The sequence below is a fragment of the Orycteropus afer genome, unplaced genomic scaffold, assembly GCF_000298275.1.
Source record: "Orycteropus afer afer isolate SDZICR_OR568_19922 unplaced genomic scaffold, OryAfe1.0 scaffold00204, whole genome shotgun sequence".
Taxonomy (NCBI): Eukaryota; Metazoa; Chordata; class Mammalia; order Tubulidentata; family Orycteropodidae; genus Orycteropus; species Orycteropus afer.
This window is the reverse complement of record NW_006921791.1, coordinates 2,939,114-2,961,659: the sequence shown is the minus strand read 5'-3', so window position 1 is coordinate 2,961,659 and position 22,546 is coordinate 2,939,114. Positions and strand designations below refer to the sequence as shown.

Sequence of the window (22,546 nt, the reverse complement as noted above, 5' to 3'; positions counted from 1 at the left end):
ATCTTAGAGGACAGAGTTAAGAAATGGGAAGAATACAATATAGGTCATTATGTGGGTCAGACTCTGGGACAATAAGCATACTTATTGATACATACATCAATTTATTAATTTGACATGAATAAAATGAATTTCTTAAAATAAATTCACTCAACTCCATCTTGAGAGAAGATTGGTTTGCATGGAAATTAGTGTTTACTAGTTGTCAAGTGACTAATTCAGCCTGATGAGTAGGAAAGCACAGAGTGGGGTAGACCAATCCCTTCAATGCTAAGGACCATTTTTCTAAGATTATTGACTCAGCTTCTCCTCTAACACATGTAAAAGTTTACATTAAAAACTCTCAGATTGTGTTTATTTCTTTTTAGAAATACTATATAAACAAATACTTGTTTTCTTCAGTTTTACCTGATTACAATAATAATAATTCTTGTTTTATTTTTATTATTATGTTCTCTAAGGATAAAATTTAAAAAGCAGTTGAACAATAATTAAAGTACTTCGGAGCTGATGGAATTTTAGGACCCCTCAAAGTCCTCATTTTAGAGATGAAGAAAGGGGCATCGCAATTGAAGAAGAGACTTACAATTAGGTGCAAATAAAGTCCCTCAACTCTTGGCACAACACTATATCGCATCTTCCCAAAACAAAAAGTCAGACTCACTACTATCTAGACAATTCCGACTCATAGTGACCCCCCATTTGGTTTCCAAGGCTGTAAATCTTTGCAGAAGCAAGCTGCCTCATCTTTCCTCCACAGAGCAGGTGGTGGGTTCCAACAACTCACCTCATGGGTTAAGGGACAAATGCCTTAACCACTGTACCACCAGAGCTCCTTTTACATCCTTCTGGACACCAAATTAATAATATTATCTTTTTTATAATATTAAATACACCCAAGCTGCAAGAAAAAAATAATTTCCTAAGAAACACAGAACTTTTGCTATTTTCTTTCATTAGTGTGTTCAGTCTAAATTGTTTTAGAAGTACTGGCAGTAGAAACCAATAGTATAATATTAAGTTTCCAAAGATGTAAGGAGCAACATATAAATGGATCCTAGAATAGTAATAGATATAGTACAGTATAATAGAAATATTTATTTTGATTATTTATTATAATATGTAATTATCATCTTTATACAGCAGTTACTATCACTCATTAAAACCAAACTCACTGCCATCAAGTCAGTCTTAACTCATAACAACCCCTCCTCGGGTTTCTGAGGCGGTATCACTGCGGAAGTAGATTGCCCAATCTCCCTTCTGAGGAGTGGCTGGTGGGTTTGAACCACCAGCCTTCTGGTTAGCAGTCAAATGCCTTAGACACTAGGCCACCAGAACTCCTATCACTCATTGAGCATCCCTTATATGCTAGGTACTATACTAACCTCTTAAATATATATAGTTTTGTTTTGTTTTGTTTTGTTTTGACTTCATCCTTAAAGCTACTGTGTGAGATGATAACATAGAGCTAAATAGTTGAGAAACTATACAATCACTCAGTCAGTAAGACCTGCCATAGGCAATACAAGCTCATCATGTTCCAAACAAAATTTATCATATTCCCCTCTCCACGTCACTTCTCACAAACTACACGTCAAGTTTTGTTTCTCTTTTCAGTGGTGGGGGTGATGCTCCCACTACCTACATGCTCCCACTACTACTCGGTGGTTTAAGTTCTACAGCAGAAGATAAGTCAATACACTTGATCTTTTTCACTTCTTTTTTCCATCTGTCATCCCTCCTCATGCCCTGAATCTACCTTCCTCAATATACTTTCTCAAAACATGGACACTGCTGGGATAATTACACTGGCTCTGCTCTCCCTACCTCCAATCTCACACCTTCCCTGATCTGCCCCCATTGCTCAGTGTCATTCTCTTTTGAACATGCAAATTTGATTGCATCATCTAGTCCTTGAAAGAATTCAAATAACTACCTATTGTGTAAAAATCTGAAATGCCATAATTAACCCACAAGCTTGATCTGACCTTTGTCTAATTCTAAGTTCTTCCCTCTCATTCTTATGCCTATCACCACTTTCATACAGCCTAAATTCCAGTTTGGGTTTGTTTTTTTTTTAAGTTTCCTTAACCTATCATGTCCTTTCTTATATTCATGCCTTTGCAGATTCTCTGCTTTGTGCTTTAAATGTTACAAAATGTTCTCTTTAACTCTGAAATACAGTGTATGTATCCTTCCAGGCTCATCTCCAACATTACTACTTCCTTTACACTTCCTAGCACCCTTGATTTGTATGCTTCTTTATTCTTGACCTAGCACATCGTACATACTTCTGTCACATTATTCATCACACTTCACCAATTTATTCAACAAATATGCATTGAGGGCCTATGGCATGCCATGCACTTGGTATACTATTATGAGCAATGATGAATAGTTCTGAATTGGTATGTATTGGCTTGTCTAAGTCCTATCATTGGGCTGTACATGCCCTGAATCGAGAAGCCATGACTTTCACCTCTGAATCATATTCATAGAACAGAGACATAGAGGAGACGCTGAAAATAAATGTGCACAAGATGGGTTAAAACTGAATGACCAGTTCAGCACCCTCAGGCCACTAAGCTAATAAAAGTCTGCAGGAATCCCCTACAAAAGTACTCAATTAGTGACAGAAATCACACATCCTATTTGAAACAAATGGAATATTTGCCCACAGTATTTTTGTCACATCTTTTTTTGTTTGTTTGTTTGTTTTGTCTCTCGTGTCTTATAGGATTTACCGGGTTTCCAGAAAGAAAAAAAATAATAACTGTAATTAGTGTTGTAGCTTTCAAAAATTGCCCTTTCTCAAGAAAAGATTGAGAGTCCCATCTCTAAATGTCTTACCTGTTTCCATAAGTGTCACTGCTGACTCAGTGATAGCTATCATCATGCTGGAGATGGGACGGTCACAAGTCATGACTGAGTAAATTGTGCAGTTGTTCCCATCTACAAACATTTACGGTTCCTCTTCTTAGAATTGGTCATTATACACAAATTTATAACTTTATCCATAGAATATACAAATCACAGTGCCTAAGGCATGTGACTGCTAACCAGATGGTTAGTGGTTCAAATCCACCAGCCACTCCATGGAAGGAAGACTGGACAATGTATTAATTTTTAGATTTTGCATTAATGTATATATGATAATTCAGCATGTTTGAACTAATTCTCCTTTTAAAATATACATTTAAATATAGTGTCTGTTTAGTAAAATATTTTAAAATTGAATTTTTAATGTGAAATGCATGATATGCATATTATGCAAATGCTTCATGAACCATCCTCAAATTTTACTGATGTCTTCATGTCATTATTGGAATTCCAATAATGAAATAGGAGACTCAAACTAAATGTTAATGATAACTAAATAAATGTAAGCTATATTTCTTTGTAATATAATTTCATTAGCAGATTTTAGATCTTATGAGAATATTTGTCTTTCTAAACACTTCCAGCAAATTTACTGATGGTATTCATATTAAACTTTAAATATCCTAGTCCAAGATTCCTATTTCTCTGTCCTTCAAAGAGAGTAATACACATCTTCTTTTTTTGTTTTAACAGTGTATATGGTTGCCCCTTGGCTAAAAAAAGAAAAACACAAGATAAGCAGCCACAAGAACCAGCTCCTAAACGAAAACCATTTGCAGTTAAAGCGGACAGCTCCTCAGTAGATGAATGTTATGAAAGTGATGGCACTGAAGATATGGATGACAAGGAGGAAGACGAGGAGGAAGAGTACTCTGAGGACAATGAGGAGCAAGGAGATGAGGATGAAGAAGATGAGGAGGTAGACCGAGAGGAAGAGGAGGAGATTGAAGAAGATGATGATGATGATGATGATGATGGAGATGATGTGGAGGATGAAGAAGATGAAGAGGAAGAGGAGGAGGAGGAAGAGGAGGAAGAAGAAGAAAATGGTAATCTTTAAAATATTAGCAAAATATAAAATGGTGGTCTGTGTCAGTTTTTCCACATGAATTGTCTGATGTTAGTATTCATGACACATTAGTGATTGTCACATAAATAGTACTGAAAAAAATTAGCCGTATGTGTCTTTAACCTTTGTTTTAAAGGGTTCCTTCAAATTATCTCTTAGACTTTAGATTTTATTTCAGTCAAGTTGGTGTTCAAATTAGTTGTCATAATAATTTGTTGGAATATTTATGCTGTGCATATTTGATGAGCTTAGCCAAAATTATTTAAAAAGTCAAATTAACATGCCTAGAGTTTAATTTTACATTTTTTTTAATGTTCTATCCAAGAGATACTATTAGACAAAATAGTGTTATTGCAATGGCTTTAATCACATGCTCTATTAGAGGAGTGTGGAAGCTCTATGTAGCTACTGGTATATTAACTGGTAACATAGATTTTTGTCTGTCAATTGCCAAAGATTTACTTCAGTGGCTGTCATGTAATGAGGATGAAAAAGCCTACAACTGAAATAATGAACAGACCTCTCCATTTGTTTGCATATTTGAGATCCACGTTTCTTATTTGAGGTCTCCAATATTGTGAATGAGATATACAAGTAAAACAATGTGAAGCACACAGTAGACAGGATGTTTTAGGCAACAAGTTTAATATAATTTTGCATTGATCTCCAGTTTTCTGTCAGACTCAAACAAATGACTTCAAAACAAGTCCTTTCATAAAAGTCATTTCTTTCTCAAAAGAAGTGAGAGTTTTCTGAGGAGCTTAGTTGTAGTCTTATTTCATTGGTTTACAATTCGCCTCGTAGAAATTCTAAATTTCTTTCAAAGTTAAGAGAATGTTTTTTCCTTACACTTCTCCCTTGGGCTCAAAATTTCTTTAGGAAACTGATTTCTAGGAGAGTTCGTTTCTAAATACAAAAGACAATAGTTTTAGCCAGTGGAGAAAACTCTTTTGATCTGGTAGCTGTGAGTAGCTTGTTGTTAACCCCACGGGGCCAGCATGAATGAATCATTCCTCCTTCAGAAGTCATAATACTTTTGAACCATAAAACCTGAGTTTTATGAAATAATGTTAGATTTTTATTGTGGCTTAAGGTTCTGAGGAAAATAGTTTACCACTTTCATATACAAGCATATACATATATATACAAACATTTCTATATGTACCTGTATACACACACACATATATATATATATACACAAACACAAGATTTTTTTATTCTCTTGATAATATAAAGTGTGGTGTGGAGACAACATAATCAAATGTATCAGAAGACATACAAATAAAGTTATTATTAATTCTGTTAAGTCTACTTTGATCATAATGCTTCAGTTTCATAAATTAGATATGAGGCGTTTCATGCTAAGAATTAAAGCACTCTACATAAAAAATAAAAATATGTGGGAAGTTGAAGCATATAAAAATTTGGCAAATTATTTCTGGATATTGTATTAAATCTGTGCAGTTTGGGGAAACTTCACAAATTGTTAAAGCTGATTAATGATATGCAACTTGACCATGGCTTATTACAAATGAGATATTAAACATTACTCTTTCATATTGTTTTGTTTGAAAAGCAGTAGGCATTAATGTTTGAAATTATGGTAGTTTGTATGTGTGATGGAGTAGAAGATTTTTAAGATTTATCATTTAATTAAGAACCTCAACTAAATATTAAGTTCTGCTCTCTATTTGTTAAAATTAAACTTTCGATTTTAGTTTATTTAGGTCATCTTTTAAATGATCTATCTTTAAAGGTACAAAGCAACATATCATGAAAAGTTCACCAAAAATCCTATGAAATAGCTTCAGAAAATGACTATGGGGCTTGTGTAGGGTTTATTTTGATGTGACCACTTAGAATGTACTTCTTTTGAAAAGTCATGTAACAAAACTAAAGATGTTTTTGCTAGGAAGAGCTCAAGAAAGTGGGCTTAACAAATGGGTACATGATAGTACCATCAGCAAATAATTGAATAATTCTAATGTATGTCCCAGTATTTCTAATTTTATGACCATACTTAGCATAGTTACTAGCACTTAGATATTCCATAATCATTGTCTGAATCTGACTCTGAAGCATTCTAAGTAAATAGGTTCCAGAAAGCTAACACCAATGAAGAAGAAGCAGACAAAAGACAATGATAAATAATCAAATGTTTGTGTACATGGTCTTAGAATGTATATTCAGTATCCTACTACCTGACTAAACACTTTTTATAATCATCTACTACATGAACTTTAAAGGAATTTTCTGGAGCTACTAAACATAGATTCAGCCCTGATGAAAAACTTAAGAGATTATTAGGCTATCTGCTATCATTATAGGGCAAATTGATCCTGAACATCCTTGGCAGTAAACTTTAGTGTTGTACTTCTTTTCAGATACCATCTCTTGCAAATCCTAAATCCCACGTATTCATTGAGAATAGAACACAATAGACCAATTAGGGAGGTCCTTTCACTGTGATTTTAATTGCTGCAAGTTCTCTGGAGGGAAACGCCAACAGCTTGCTTGATTTTTAGGGCAAATGAAAGTCCATCTCCTAAAAAAAAATTCACTTAGGAGACCTGGTTCCTGGAAACTGTTTCACAAAGCTTTTCTGTTATAGAGAGAAGTGTCTGTTGGAGGAGCTCCAGGAATAGGTGTTCCAAGACACCATTTAGCCAATATCACATGAAGATATTCCAGGTGGATTATACTCCAGGTATTTCATAACCACTCAGCATCAGGAATTTTCAGGAAGATCCTAGATCAAAGGAACCATATAGCTTTGTTGATTGAACAGTCATGTGAACAGTTATGATCAAACTCCTAGTTATGTTTAATTTCTTAAAATAAGGCTTCAAAAGGCATATCCCTGTCAACCTATTTTCATATCCTCCCTTCCTGAACACATTACATTTCACTTTACTGCTCAATATGGTGCCAAAATATTATCAACAAATACAATTTTCTCTTATGATAGCAACTTCTTTAACTTCAGAAACACAATATGAGTATAGGATATTTTATATAGCACCAAAGAGAGATACTGTTTTGCCTTCGCCCTTGAATGGAGTTGGCAGTAATTGTACATTTCTGAAAAATTGGATGATGTATCTTTATGTTTGATCATCACAGTACTGGACCACCATCTTGAAATAGGTCTTTCATTCTCCTTGTTTTACACTGACTGGGACCATTATGTCTCTGGTCTATCAGCAGATTTCTTCTAAGGTTGAAGCACCTTTTTTTGGCAAGTAGAAGCACAAACATTGATGTAAAGTTCAGAGAAAAGTCATGGTTTCAGGAAACAGTGAGAAGAAAACATACCTACATGAGGCCAAACACTTGGTTTCATATCCATGGAAAGTATGTAATAGATGACTATAGTCTAATATGAAAAAGTCAAGGCATCATGATGGAACCATAAGGATAAAAATTAAGCTGACATCAACCATACAAGAAGAAATAAAGTTTAAGACTATATAATTTTATATTAGTATTTGCTCACCAAGTATAGTATTTTCCACCTGTATTATAAAATGCAATGTGGAGTTTATTGAGAGGTTTTTATTTTTAGCTAAAACAAAGTTATACAACTCACCAGATTAACACAATAGGAGTCCACTGACTATAGAAAGACCTTTATTGTAACTTGGAGATTTAGGATTTATTTCAATTCCAAGGGTCCTCCAAGACTGTGATTATATATAAACCAAGGTAGTGCTAATAAGGCCTTCTCCGATGATATATTCACATTATTGTGTTTGCTTACAGTAGGCATGTAAGATAGTTCGGGTAGAAATTATTTTATGTTCATTGTGCTAGTTAGTAACTGAAGCTCAGAAAGATAGCATTCTTTTCAGTAAGTGGTGGAAATATGATCAAACTCTGGTGTTGATTTTTTTCTTACTATGTAACTCATGTTTCTTTTTGTTAGAACTTTTTGCTTATTTGAAGAACAAGGAAGAACTTTTGAGTAATTAATTTTAGATTATATAAATTCATGATTACTTAAATATATTTATGGCATAGTTGATCTTTTATATGAAGAAATTTATTTTCAAACTATATTATAAAGGCCTAAATATTCATATTTTTTAAGTACCCTTATGATCCTAAAGTTAAGAAAGTTAATATTCACTGTTCATACGTTTTTCTATCAGCATATATTGTACATGTTATAAATACATATTTGAAATCCTATGATTTAATAAATATAGAATAAATTGTTATAGAATGCTTAGTAATTTAGTATTTATTTTCATTTTTAAGCCCTTAAAATATATAAATATTTAAATAAAACATACTCATCCATAAATATATATATATATATATATATATATATATATATATATATGCATATACATGTTTATTTCTGTATCTATCGATTTGACCAACATATCGTGGCTCCCTACAAACAGTAATAAAAATTCCATAAGGAAAAGAGGGTAGCTATTTGCCACACAGACTAAAGAAAACTTTCATATGTACTTCCATTCTTAACAGCTAACTGTTTCTGGGAATATTCTGTTTTTGAAATGCATTTGTAATGGATAAAATTTTTTCTTTACTACTCTTTCTTGAATCTCAGGACTGTCTTGGATAATTGGACTCTGAAGGACAATTCCCTTTATCATTAGGTTAAATTAGATGAAGTGTAGATGTCTTCCTTTTTAAAAGGTTTTCTAGCTTTTCTTTAGCATCTTTTGCTCTATATTAATTAGCCAAAGTTGAGTGGTGGGATCCGTGGAAGTTTACACCTAAGAAGGAGTTTGGCAGTTTGAGGGAACATGATAATAGTTATGATGAGAACCTTTTCAAATATATGATCACTCTAAGTGAGACATTTATGCCGACCAGAAGCAGAACAAAAAATGTGTGTGTGGAATCAAAAACAGAGAGGGTACCTCTGTCAATTAGTGAAATGTGACTCTTCTATATCATTTATTAAAATAGTTGTGGATGTGCTAGTGATCAGCCCCTATTAAGTGGACTCTGTTATCACTGCCCAGACCATGAAAGTGTCCTATCAAAAAGACTGTCTTTTAACAGAGCCATTCTGCTCCTTAAGTAGGTTTTCTTAAAAAGAATTCAAGTCAAAACCCACCCCAGAAACCAACATTAAAAAAGAATTGTGAAGTTTACTGGGCATTTCTTTTCTTTTAAACATGATATTGTGTGATACCACAAGTTACTAGAGCATCCCAATAATTGGTAATAGGCCTGAATTTTCATAAGATAATGACAGAATGAATGTGATGAGGGGTCTGAATTGTGGCCTCTGGATTTCCCAACTTCCCTTTAGGATATTGTTCTCCATATTGATTAGCCAATTATCCTCTTATGTCTTTCTCAGGGAAATATCCCTGATGAGGAAAGCAAGTTAAAATGCAGACAGACTGTGAAAATCAGAATTAGCCAACCGTTTTTCTACTGCAGTCAGCAGAAAAAGCAGTGAGTACTGAAACCAACATAGAAACAAAAATGATATGTTTAGTATGCAAGGTTTCAACATGAGAACAACTGTGGACGGGGAGAAAAAATATGAAGTTTTTTTAAATCATAAAAGTTAATCATTTCCTACTTCCAGGAAAGCATTATTTTAGGAAGTTTACCAAACAAGTATGGAAGCATTATTTTAGAATATAAGTATATTGAAATGTATGGCACTTGTCTCTTGGGAATGAGTAATGAAATAATTAAATGCTTCTAGTTGGAGCTCTGGTAGCATAGTGCCTAAGGCACCTGACTGCTAACCAGAAGGCTAGCGGTTCAAACCCATCAGCCACTCCTCGGAAGGACGATGGGGCAATCTACTTCTGTAGTGATACTGCCTCGGAAACCCAAGGAGGGGTCACTATGAGTTGGGTCCGACTCAATGGCACATAACAACAACAACAGTTTTTTATCACAGATAAAAAACTGAACTTTCTTCATCCAAATTAATTTTGTGAATTTATAAAACATAATTATATCTTATATTTGATTAATTTCAGGTACTTCTATATAAACCAGAAAATTTGCTGAAAGTATAATGTGACATATATTTAAGATGCAAATAATACATAAAAAGCACTGAGAAAGATCTTTTAACATAATAATGAAAAATAAAACATGTGAGATAATAGGTCTAAAGTATCTTTATTCTATTTGTTTTTAAGATCCATTTTAGGAGAACAATAGTTTATTTGGTTTGTCTTGTTAATTTCATTTTTATTCTGTATTCAAGTGTATCTGTTGAAGTACAGAAAAAAGCCTAAGAATAAAATGTGTTTACTACCTCTGGTTCCATCTCTTACCCTGAGCAAGTCACTGAACCTCACTGGACCTAAATTTGACTTCAAATTTAGGATACCAATACTTTCTCTTCATTCACATGACTGTTCTGTTTCAACATGTAAAAAAGTTGCAGTATATGGAAATGTTTGAAAACAAGGTAATCAGTTCAGAACTCCCGCATAGTGATTGTTTTAAAGGGTGATTTTAACATGGTACTGCTCTTTGTGCATTTATTTAAGCATTTTTATCATTCTAAACCCAAGGCCATGGCTATACGTAGCAAGTATATCACGTATATTAAGGTTGAGCCAATAAAAAACTGAAAGCCTGGCAACAGCTCATTTCAAAACATGGTATGCAATTGCTGCGTACCCAGCAGTGTACTGTGTTCCATGGGAAACACAAAAACAGGATGGATATCACCTTTTGCAAAAAGAAGCAAACAGCATCATATAAAAGAGGCATGTATACATGAAAACTATAAATTATGTTTCTTCCCAAGGACAGAATTAGAAGTCATGTGCTGAGATGGAGGCTTTAAGGATTTGAGTTGAAAATAAGAACAAATTTTCTGATATTGAGGATTGTTAAGCTTTAAATTAGGTTACCAAGGAAAGTTGTAGTGTTATCTCTGGAGGGTCTTTAAAAACAGATCAGATTCTTTTCCATCTGACAGAGGATTAACTATGGTTGACTAGAAATGAAGAAAAGGGACCCCAATGCCTTCTCAAGTTTCTTTGCAATCAAACAGACTTACAGGTGCAACTACATTTGTTTCAAAGTCACTCTATAACACAGAAGAACCGGAATCTTCACAGACTCTTTTGTGACTACCTGATTTAGTAAAATCAACAGTAACCACAACAATCCTACTTTGCTGGGCAAGAAATTCTCAAGTTAATATAATTATTTTAGAAACTATTTGACCTATTTGAATGTGTGTATGTGTATGTATACATTTGTGGGAGGGAGAAAGAGAGGTAATTGCTTTATATTTTCAGTCAATCTCAATCTGAGAGTTATTAACTTTAACTTATTTTTGAACAGTAAGGTAGAGAGTCATGAAATCTCCAAAAAGAAAGCTAATCTGCAAAATAGATCTAATGTGTGATAAACCAAAGGAAAGCACGTGAGTCCTGGTTTCACATAGTTACATTATTATAAAATAAAATATGCAAAGTCAATTAACTACAGGATATTTCAGGAAAATTAACTAAATCATAGGCAATAAATTCAAAGAACACCATTTTGGGGGACTATGGAGGAGGAAGTGGAACTTTTGAGTCCTGGTTGTTGTTGTGTGCTACTGAGTAGATTCTGACTCATAGCAAACTTATATGACAGAGTAGAACTGTCCCATAGGGTTTCTTAGGCAGTAATCTTTACAGGAGCAAATCATAGTCTTTTCTCCCAAGGAGCAGCTGGTGGATTTGAAGTGGCGACCTTTTACTTAGGAACCGACCATCCAACCTAAAATAGCATCCCATCCTTATCCCTCTCTGCCCTCTTTTATTGCTTCATTTTTCTTCATACCACATATAGTATTATCTCACAAAAAAAAAAAAAAAAAAAAAACTCACTGCCGTTGAGTTGGAGCCGACTCATAGCAACCTCTCCTTGGGTTTCTGAGTCGATATCACTATGTAAATAGATTACCCAGTCTTCCTTCTGAGGAGTGGCTGGTGGGTTTCTCTTTATCATTCAAACGCCTCAGGCACTACACCACCAGAGCTCCCATATAACATTATACTATATATTTATTTTCCTAATCTTTATCTCTTTTGCCACCTATGATATAAGTTTCATGACTGCTGACTGCCAGGACTTTGTCTCTTTGGTTACTTGTTTTGCTCTGAAGCATGTGCTGAATAATTATTTGTAAATTAATAGTTAAATATCATTTCGTTAGTACTTCTTCTTGGCTCAGCAAAGCTAACCTATGCAAAACAGCTATAATTATAAAATTTGTCAGTGAGCTGATAAAGAAAATTGGAGGGTTATATTATATTCCCTGCTCAGAAGTTTTTGCATTCTGCAGTTTTACAGAGATATTTGAAAATGGCAGTTTTAACTTAAGTAAATAAATGGCTAATTAAATTCATACATGCTTCAACATCCTAGGAAGAAATGTGTCTCTATGCTTCACTTTCCTATGTAGGATTATTCTTGAATAGATATGCTGTTTTGGTTTAATCAGCTATGGCAGATCTTCCAAAATCTGAACCAATGCTTACCTCCTTAAGGTTTCCATTATTTCAATCAATATCCTTTAAAATGTCAGAAATGTCAGGTCTATGTGTTTCATTTAAATTATGTGTAAGGCATTAAATTAATGAAAGAACGCAAGATCACTAAACATTTTAGAAATACATAGTTTAGTGAGGAGCACTTATCTGTTTATGAAGAGAAGACTATTTCTAGCATAGCAACCCTTGCTTGGGTTCCCTAAGGACTGAACTGCATTGGTAAAATCAAAATCAAACCCATTGCCATCAAGTCAGTTCCAATTCATAGCAACCATATAGGACAGAGTAGAACTTCCCCATAGTGTTTCCAAGGGTATAATCTTTGTGGAGTCAGACTGCCACACCTTATCTCACAGAGAGGCTGGTGGGTTTAAACTGGCAACCTTTTGGTTAGCAGCCAAGTGCTTAACCGCTGAGGCATCAGGACTCCTCTGCATTCATAGACAAGGATGAAATAATGTACCCAACCTATCTGGAGTTTAGGGAAGCATTTGGCACAGTTCTTCAGAGTAGATTGATTTACAAGGAAAGAAAGTTGAAGAAAGCAGTGAATACAAGGGAACAGAGCAAACAAAATCAAATCCAGTAAGAGTTCTATTGATGGGTAAACAGGTAAGCTGTTCAATGAACAGACATGTAAGGTAATGAGATTGAAGCCCAAAAATAACCACAGAAGAAGCAACATACAGTCAAGGAAAAGACCTAGAAATATATTTTGGGCAATTGCATATAAAACACCAAAATCATCCACACAGAAATTAACACCAATAAAAACAAACTACTGTCTGAAGTAACAGCATGTTGTATTGTTTTTCTTAGTTGCCATTGAGTTAATTCGAACTCATAGCAACCCCATGTGTTACTGAGCAGCAGAACAACATAGGGTTTTCCTGGAAGTAATCTTAAGGAGAGATCACTAAGCTTCCTCAGAAACCCAAGGAGGGGTCGCTATGAGTTGGGTCTGACTCGACAGCTTATAACAATAAAAACAAAAAGTTGCGTGGGTTCAAACTGCTAACCAGTTAATTCTAATTTATTTTTCACAAACAATAGGGAAATCATATACCAGATATTAATTGTGTATTTTAAACAACTTTTAAGAGAGGCATTCTGTGTTTTATTAGTATCTAAAAACAAAATTCAGCAATCCAGTACAAACCATTTGCGCCATCTAGGGACCGTGGAGGAAAGTCCTTAAAAGACTTTATTGTTGCTAGATGCAATAGAGTTGATTTCTGACTCCTACGGCACATAGCAACACAACAATAGTGACCCTATGTGACAGAGTGTAACTGCTCTGTAGCATTTTCTAAGCTGTGAACTTTATGGAAGCAGATCACCAGGTCTTTCTCCCACAGAGGAGCTAGGTTGGTTCGAACTGCCCACCTTTGAGTTAGCAGCCAACCACTTTCACTGTCGTGCCACCAGGGCTCCTTCAAAAGGCTCTCTCTGTAGTTCTAAATCCTGATAGTAGATTTATACTACCCTGCATAAATATCAATCCCTCCTGTCTTGCTTTTCCAGCTGTACACATTTCCTCTTTTACTTGCTACTGTCACAACAGCAGAGCAGTCAAGAAACACAGGGTAGAGGAGTAACATGGGAGGAAGGTCAAGGCCCCAAACCTTCATCTCCCAGGGTTGTTCTCTACCTTTCTTCTCTCTAAGAATTATTAGTACTGCTCAGTTGTGATAGTCCATAAAAGTAGATGCTATGCACCATGGTGTCTTTCTCTTGCATATAGAGATTATATAGATGCAGTATTTATTGACATAATTTGATCAATGCAATCTCCATGTAATGGAAATAATTGTCTTCAAATAGAATATATAAACTACAGGTTCTCACAATGGGAGGATATCTCTCTAGTTAATTTGTACAATGCACAGCAATTATTACTGGAGTGAGGTATTTCTACTTTCCTTTGTTAAAAAAAAGAGAGAGAGAGAGCTAATTCTAAATATAATTTTATAACCAATAGAGAAATCATATTCCACATATCAATTGTGCATTTTAGACAACTTTTAAGAGAAACTTTGAGTGCTTTGTCTCTTCAGTTGCATTCACGGTCCCTCTGTTAGAGTATATATATATACATACATATATATATATATATATATATATATATATATATATATATCTGTCCTCCCAGCATCCTGTGTCTCACCAACGTGTGCTATCTGCTTAGTGTGTGGTCACTGATGATATCATTTAAATATACAACCAGTATGTGGAGCTTTGGATTATAGAGGAATTGTTATGATAGATAAAGACCCTGTAGTGTAGAGGAGTAAGAAAAAAAATACAACAGGTTGGAATTAGACCCAGTCTGTGATGGCCATCAAAACATAAAATAAATGGATTACTGTGAGTAGTTTGCAGAGGCACATTTGCCGATCTGCTCTCAAATAACCCTAAACTCTAGCAATGCACGCTAATGTACCAAGGACATCCAGGAGTATGCTCTTCCAATTAAGTAACATTTATTTAGAAAAGATTTGAAATTTGTCATTTTGAACATAGCACAAAATCCCATCTCTCCATCCCTTCCCTACACTATAGTTCTGTGTTCCTTACTAGCACTCATTCAAATCAGGGAGCTGGTGGGGAGGTTTTACTTTGAGTAGAGCATGCCTTCTGGGAGTTCTGGTGGCCTAAGGCATTTGACTGCTAACCAGAAGGCTGGCGGTTCAAACCCACCAGCCACTCCTCAGAAGGAAGGTTGGGCAATCTACTTCTGTAGTGATACTGCCTCGGAAATCCAAGGAGGGGTCGCTATGAGTCAGGCCCAACTCGATGGCAGTGAGTTTGGTTTTTTTTGGTTAAAGCATGTCCTCTAATCAAGGTGTCCATGCTTTGTTATTTGCTGGTTTCTTTTCATTTCTTAAACTTAACCAGCTGCCATTGAGTCTGACCAACTCGTGAAGACCCTACATGTATCAGAGTAGAACTGTGCTCCATGGGGTTTTCAATAGCTTTTTCATAAATAGCCAGGCTTTTCTTCCAAGGTGCCTCTGGATGGATGAAAACCTCAAAACCTTTTGGTTAGCAGTTGAGAGCATTAACCCTTTGCACCACCCAAGGATTCCCATTTCTCAAACTTTGGGAATGTAAAAGAGTATGAAACGAAGATTTGTCTTTGCTACTTGAAGTGGATAAATGCTTCCTTCATTTGGATTTTTTTTATCTCTTGGATAATTTATCCTTGAAATATGCCCACTTTAAAATCCCCAGAATATTAAAGAGTTTAGGAAGTAGAGGAAATATGGTACGATGGGAAAAAAAAAAAAAAAGAAAGAAAGAAAAAACTTGAACTGGTGAAAGAGCAGGTGAAAATTCAAAACTTACCATTATGAGGATCTATTAATGGTAACCTTGTTGCCTCAACATTCTGGACTTTCATGTCTTCAAATGTATTATAAGAACGAATATTCTGTGATTCAAAAAAAATGGCAATGATTGATATGGAAATATTGGCAATCTTCTTATTGTACTCAAGCTTATAAAGGAGATGAGAGCATAAAGCCAACTTCCAATAATACAGAAAGCACTGTTTAAACTTAGCATAAAGATGGATATATCTGAAGTTTGTTGTTGTTGTTGTTGTTATGTGCCGTCAAGTCAGCCCTGACTCATAGCGACCCCTCCTTGGGTTTCCGAGGCAGTATCACTACGGAAGTAGGATTGCCCAACCTTCCTTCTGAGGAGTGGCTGGTGGGTTTGAACCACCAGCCTTCTGGTGAGCAGGCAAGTGTCTTAGCCACTATGCTACCAGAGCTTAGTTTCCCATAAAACTGACAGTAAGACTAACAATATTTTTAATCAGCATATAATTGAAAATGGGTTTTTTCAGTCTACAGAGGTAACAAATCTGATATTTTTTGTCCATAAATGGCTTGCATATTCAAACTTTTTATTCCACTTTTATTTCAAGGTTCTCTTTTTGGCCATGTTGAATTATAAACCTGTGGGTGTGAAGGGGTCTTAGAGGTCTTCTAGTTAAACCACATCATTGCTCAGATGAGGATGAGACGGAGAAGGTGGGATCCTAGGGTCCCAGCGCTAATAGCTGGGGGAAAAGCTGTGGCAAGAATCCAGGCTGCATACTGTCTCTATATTCCTATTTATACTGGAGAGTAGTAGAGGAAAGCCCACATCTCCTTGCCCCTTTCATGGTTAAGCACATCTCTCTAGCAGAGTCAAGTGTATGAAAGAGTACCTGGACTTGTACAATTACTTCTCTTACTCATAGAGGAAAAAAAAAAAAAAAAACTCACTGCCGTTGAGTCTAATCTGACTTATAACAACCCCTCCTTGGGTTTCCAAGGCATTATCTCTACAGAAGTATATTGCCCAATCTTCCTTCTGAGGAGTGGATGATGGGTTTGAACCATCAGCCTTCTGGTTAGCAGTCACATGCCTTAAGCACTATGCCACTAGAGCTCCCCATAGAAGGAAAGATGCCACATTTATCTCAAAGTGTGTCTGAGGTATTTGAAGGACTGAAGAGAGAAGAGAGATGGCTTCATATTGTCTCTGTTCTGGTTTAAAAAGCAAACTACATATATTATAATGACAGGGTCATTTAAAACAGAATCACAAAATAATCAATCAGTCTATCTATAGCTCCTTCCATTCCCTTCTCTGCATAACTGTGTTCTGAGTTGTCACTTTCTTTTCTACCTGGTCAATTCCTTCATGCTTTCCATGAGTGAAACTTTCACCTGAATGAAATTAGGACCACAATGCTCTCTTGAAAAAGAGTCCATAGACAAGGATTTTCCTAAATTTTAAAATCTCCTTTCCACATCATCATCAGTCAGGACTTTGGTAGATGACTGGTTAAGAAAATTCCAATTTCAATGACTTGTGATGGAACTAAATCTTCAAATCATACCAAACCAAAATATAGTATTTAAAAAGGAAATATCAGGAGACAAATGCTAAAAAGCAAAAAAAAAAAAAAGGAATATTTAGGGAATAAGCAATGGTGTTAGCATCTATTAATGAAGAGCTGAAAGTCTAGTTGGAACTAGTCTAAAATTAGCCCTCTGGATTCCTAGGTTGATGAGAATAGTGCAGTTCTGGTTGGTCTGGAAGCAGAGGCAGTGTTGAACAGTGGGGAAAACAGCTCTTCACCCAGAATTCTTTTCCTTTTTTTTAATTTTTTGCTGTGATTTGTGTGCAAACTTACAAAGCAAATTGTCATTACTCTCAAGAGTTAATGCACATTTGATTTCACCACCCGGACTACAATCCCAACCATAAGAAGCTCTCCTCCACCCTCCAGTCCCTGTGCCCTTCTCATCTGTGCATTTCTGTCTGGCCAGCTTCCCCTCTATGTGAATGTTGCCCGTCTGATGTCTCATGACTGATTGGTCTAAGGGGTGCATCTCCCTGAGGTAGGTGTACTGCTTGTAGGTTTTTCTACTGTTGGGCTGAGAGCCAATCCACAGAAGTGAGTCCATTTCCAGGCCCAAAGGATCACCCAGGGCCATAGTCTCTGAGGTTCTACCAACCTCTATCCAACCAGTAATTCTGGTCATCTTTGTGTTTTTGAATTTTCTTCCACATTTTTCCTCCCATTCTATCCAGTACCTCCAATTTTTATCCCTTTCTCAGTGGTTGGCATTGGTAGGCAGGCACCATCTAGTTCTTCTGGTCTCAGGGCCATAAAGGCTGAGGTACTTGTGGTCCATCATATTTGGACTAATTGTTTCCATATGACTTTGATTTTCTTCACTCTTCTTTGCTCCCAATGAGAGGAAACCAATAGTTGCATCTTAGATGGCCACTCAAAAGCTTTTAAGACTCCAGTCACTACTCACCAAAGTAGGATGTAAAACAAGATTTTTATGTACTATGTTGTCCCAGTTGAACATGATGTCCCCCAAGACTATGGCCCCAAGCCCGCAGGCCTGGACTGCACCCAGGATTCTTGATATGGCATTCCAGCTCTGCCACTTAATAGCAATATGACTTGGGGAATATCATCAACCTCTTTGTGGCCCAATATTGGTATATTTAAAGAGGGACTAATGCCTATGTCTTAGAGTCTTTACTGCGATTAAAAAGATAAATAGCTACATGCCATGAAACTTTGACAAATCTGTATTTATTCATAAATTTCACTTACTCAACACAAAGACATTCTGTGTTTCACTATTTACATTATGGGGTATATATAATGATTGTCATTTTTTGTTCTTTCCTTAAGGACAATGTCTTTAAAACACCATGATTTTTTCATTAGAATCTAAAACATTATCAAACATTATCTAATGGGTATGGATTTTTGTAAAATTAATTTTACAGATAAAATTATATTTTATATTTATTTATTTATTTAACAGCCACAACAACCAAAGCTGATGGCATATAAAACAGCATGATGATTTGAAATACATTAATGTACTACTAGGCCATGTATCCCTTGATCTGCTAAAGACTACAGTAATTTCTGCTTTGAAATAGTGTCAAAGGCTATGCTTTCTAAACCAGTTGTCTATTTGCTTGTCCGTCATCTATTTCAATGATTTAGAAAGAATAGTAGTAATTGAATTAGGACTAGATCTTTAAAGAAAGAGAAAATGTTCAAGTTAAGTCTTAGACAGTTTTTTTTTTTTAAGACAAAATGCTAAAAAGTCAGTGCTTGTATTTATAAAAGACCATCACAAAGATAAAATCCACAAATTTCTAACTATACTTTAGTCATAAGGATGGAGGAGAAAACACCACACAATGACCATGTTCTGGTTACCTAGTGCCTCTCTGACAAGAATATATACCACAAATGGGATGACTTTAACAAACAAGAGTTTATTCTCTTACAGTTTGGAGGCTTTCAGTCCTAGTTCAAAGTGCCAGGCCCTAGGGGCTGGGTGAAATTCCCTCAACCTTGGGCTTCAGCTCTGACTCTTGCTCCAGGCACACTGACGCTAGAGGCTTTTCTTCACTCACACACCTACTGGCTGCTGAGACTGACAAGCCCAAGGTTGACAAGTAAAAGGGCCTAGTCCTGATGTTACCAAACCACACAGCAGGTCATTAATTCAAGTCCATTGGGAGTTCCAAGGTCGGCAGTGCATGGCAGGCTGCTGAACAATGACACAGCCACATTCAGGGTTCAAACATGCCATAAGCCAGAGACTGTTCCCCAAGGCTTCTCCTTGTATACAGGAAGCAGACCACATCCCTAGACCAGCTACCCAGCTGCTCACAGTAGATTCCACCATGCAGTTGATCACCAGTCTCATCTTGGGGAATACTACAACCAGGTACCCAGCCACTCAACCAGGCCCAGCCAAGTTGAAACACAAACTTAACAACCACAGACTACATTTTTTAGTTTAAGAAAAGCTTTTGAATTTCTAATTGTAATTGGGGAGAATGAATTCCTTATAGCAATCTTGATAAATTTCATAAAGTTTATGTAGGAATTAAAAACACACATATAATACTTTGTTGTTGTTGTTTTGTGCCATCAAGTCGGACCGACCCATAGCAGCCCTTCCTTGGGTTTCTGTTGTTGTTATCATATAATACTTAGATGGCAAAAAAGAAATGAGGTTTGTAATTAGCTGATGAAAAATAGAAACAGTACATGGGTTTAGCCACTAAATCAATTTTCCTTTTTTGGGGCTTGTTTCCCCGTCTGAAAGTGCTTGAGTCAGATTATCTCCAACTTCTATTTTAGTGTTAAAATTCTATGCTTCCACCCCACATGACCCACTCTATTACATTTAGGGGGGAAATGTCTAGATTCCTATAGAACTGTGCAGCTTTGCTAGAGAACAGATTTTTTAAAAGAAAGTATAAAAAAGGAAAACTCTACATGCTTTGGTCTTTTCTTTAAACCTGTATCTAAATAATTATACTCTTTTATTTAGAACTTGGAAGCCCTGTGTGGTGCAAACAGTTAAGTGCTCAACAACTAACTGAAAAGTAGTCTGTTCCCCCATGCAGCGATTCCTCAGGAGACAGACCTGGTGATCTGCTTCTGAAAAGGCTCAACTTGGAAAATCCTGTGGAGCAGTTCTACTCTGCCTCCATGGGGTAGCCTTGAGTTGGAATCAACTCGCCAGCAAACGGTACGGATTTTTCTTTTTTTGGTTGTTTAGAACATAAACTTGTACTTTAAAATACTTTTTTGGTAAAATGCTTTTTTCATTATAAAATCATTTTCCATATTGGATAAAAAATTGATTAAACAAAGAACTGGTAAAATTGGCTCTCAAATTTTTTTTGTGGTTGGAATATTTTATTTGTGGACTATCTGTACAACATTGTTAGTCCCGGGCGGGAATAGGAAATCCTGGTGCATCGCCCACAGCCTGCCGCCATGTGTGACTCATTTCATTATTAGCTTCAGCAAACACGTAACTAGAAAAGTAAATTGCCTGAAAATATAAAGCCAGAGATGACATTCTAAAAACTACATGTAAATAATGTTTTGAATTCTAGACGTGGCTGAGGCATGGTGGATATTTAGAAGCTGCTTGTTGACGGATTGACTGACTGTTCCCCTCCATTAGTCTAGATAATTAAGAGTTGACTTTCCTTCAAATGTGCTTGGAAATAGTTAAATACCAGTAACTTCAGAGATTCTATTAACCTACAAGGATTTTCAGCCACTCCTGGCATTTTCACCCACCATGCTCATATTTACTGCTGTCAATCATGACACCTCAATGTAACAAAACATTAGGAGCTCTGAATAATAGTCAAGCCACTATTATAGGCCGTGTATTCAGATGCTAATAAGTTTGCCTTACTTGTTTCTAGATTTCTTCTACAAAGACCTCCTTTCCCCCCAAGCATCCGCTCCACAGACCAATGCCACCATGAAAAGACTAGCCAACCCATGTGCAAAATACTTACAACATACGAAGTTCTTTCACAAGGCACATCCTAGTTACATGATTCTTGCAACAACTCTCTATGAATGCCCAGGCAGTTTTGTGGGGTGTTTTGTTTTTAAGCTCCACTTTACAGGTGAAGGAACTCTGGTGGTGTAGTGCTTAAGGCATTTGACTGCTAACCAGAAGGCTGGAGGTTCAAACCCACCAGCCACTCCTCCGAAGGAAGGTTGGGCAATCTACTTCTGTAGTGATACTGCCGCAGTAACCCAAGGAGGGGTCGCTATGAGTCAGATCTGACTCAATGGCAGTGAGGTTTTTTCTTTTTTTTTTTTTTTTAAGGTGAGCTTGATGTCCCTGGGTGACAGAAATGGTGACACACTCAACTGCTAGCCAAAAAGAAGACAGTTCAATTGCACCTAGGTGTACCTCAAAATTCAAGCCTGACAATCTGCTTCAGAAAGGTCACAGCTTTGAAAACCCTTTGAGCAGTTCTCTGCATACATCAGATCATCATGAGTCGACTGGACAGCAACTAACAACAGATTAGCCACCAACAGATGAGCTAATTAAGGTGTAGAAAGTTTAGGTTACCAGAATCACATAACTAACAAACAGCAAAGCAGCAGGGAGAACAAAGTTTGATAACTTCTATTTTTATATTTATTCACATATGACTAAAAAAGAATTGTGCAAAAAATTTCTATTAATGTACTACATTTTTGGCATTTATAGCTGCAATATATTTTGCACAGGGTCCCTCTCTCCCAGTTTACTGTTGATTAAGAGACTCCCTTATAGTATTCTCAGTTTCCCTCAACTATGCGATTGTGAGGCTATGTGAATAAGCTTGTCCATATTTGTCTTAACCTCCGAGGGGGATGTTAACTCATGAATCAAGTGATAGGAGGAATAGATACCTAAGTTCAAAAAGGTTGTTGTTGTTGTTGTTAAGTGCCGTCAAATCGTTTCTGACTCATAGCGACCCCATGCACAGCAGAACGAAACACTGCCTGATCCCGCGCCAGCCCCACATTCCCTGCTATACTTGAGCCCATCATCGCAGCCACCGTATCAATCCATCTCCTTGAAGGCCTCCCCCTCTTTCGTCGACCCTCCACCCTACCAAGGATGACATCCTTCTCCAGGGAATGGTCCCTTTTTACAACATGACCAAAATAGGTGAGACGAAGTCTGGCCATTCTTGCTTCCAAGGAGCATTCTGG

At 36.3% G+C, this 22,546-nt stretch overlaps 1 protein-coding gene across 1 annotated transcript in view; it reads left to right on the top strand.

Moving 5' to 3' along the window:
- MYT1L (myelin transcription factor 1 like) overlaps nucleotides 1–22,546 on the top strand; it is a 280,476-nt gene that overhangs the window by 57,231 nt on the left and 200,699 nt on the right. The window contains exon 4 of the mRNA XM_042781958.1: nucleotides 3,574–3,929. Coding sequence (XP_042637892.1) covers nucleotides 3,574–3,929 — 356 coding nt within the window. The remainder of the gene's footprint in view (nucleotides 1–3,573; nucleotides 3,930–22,546) is intronic.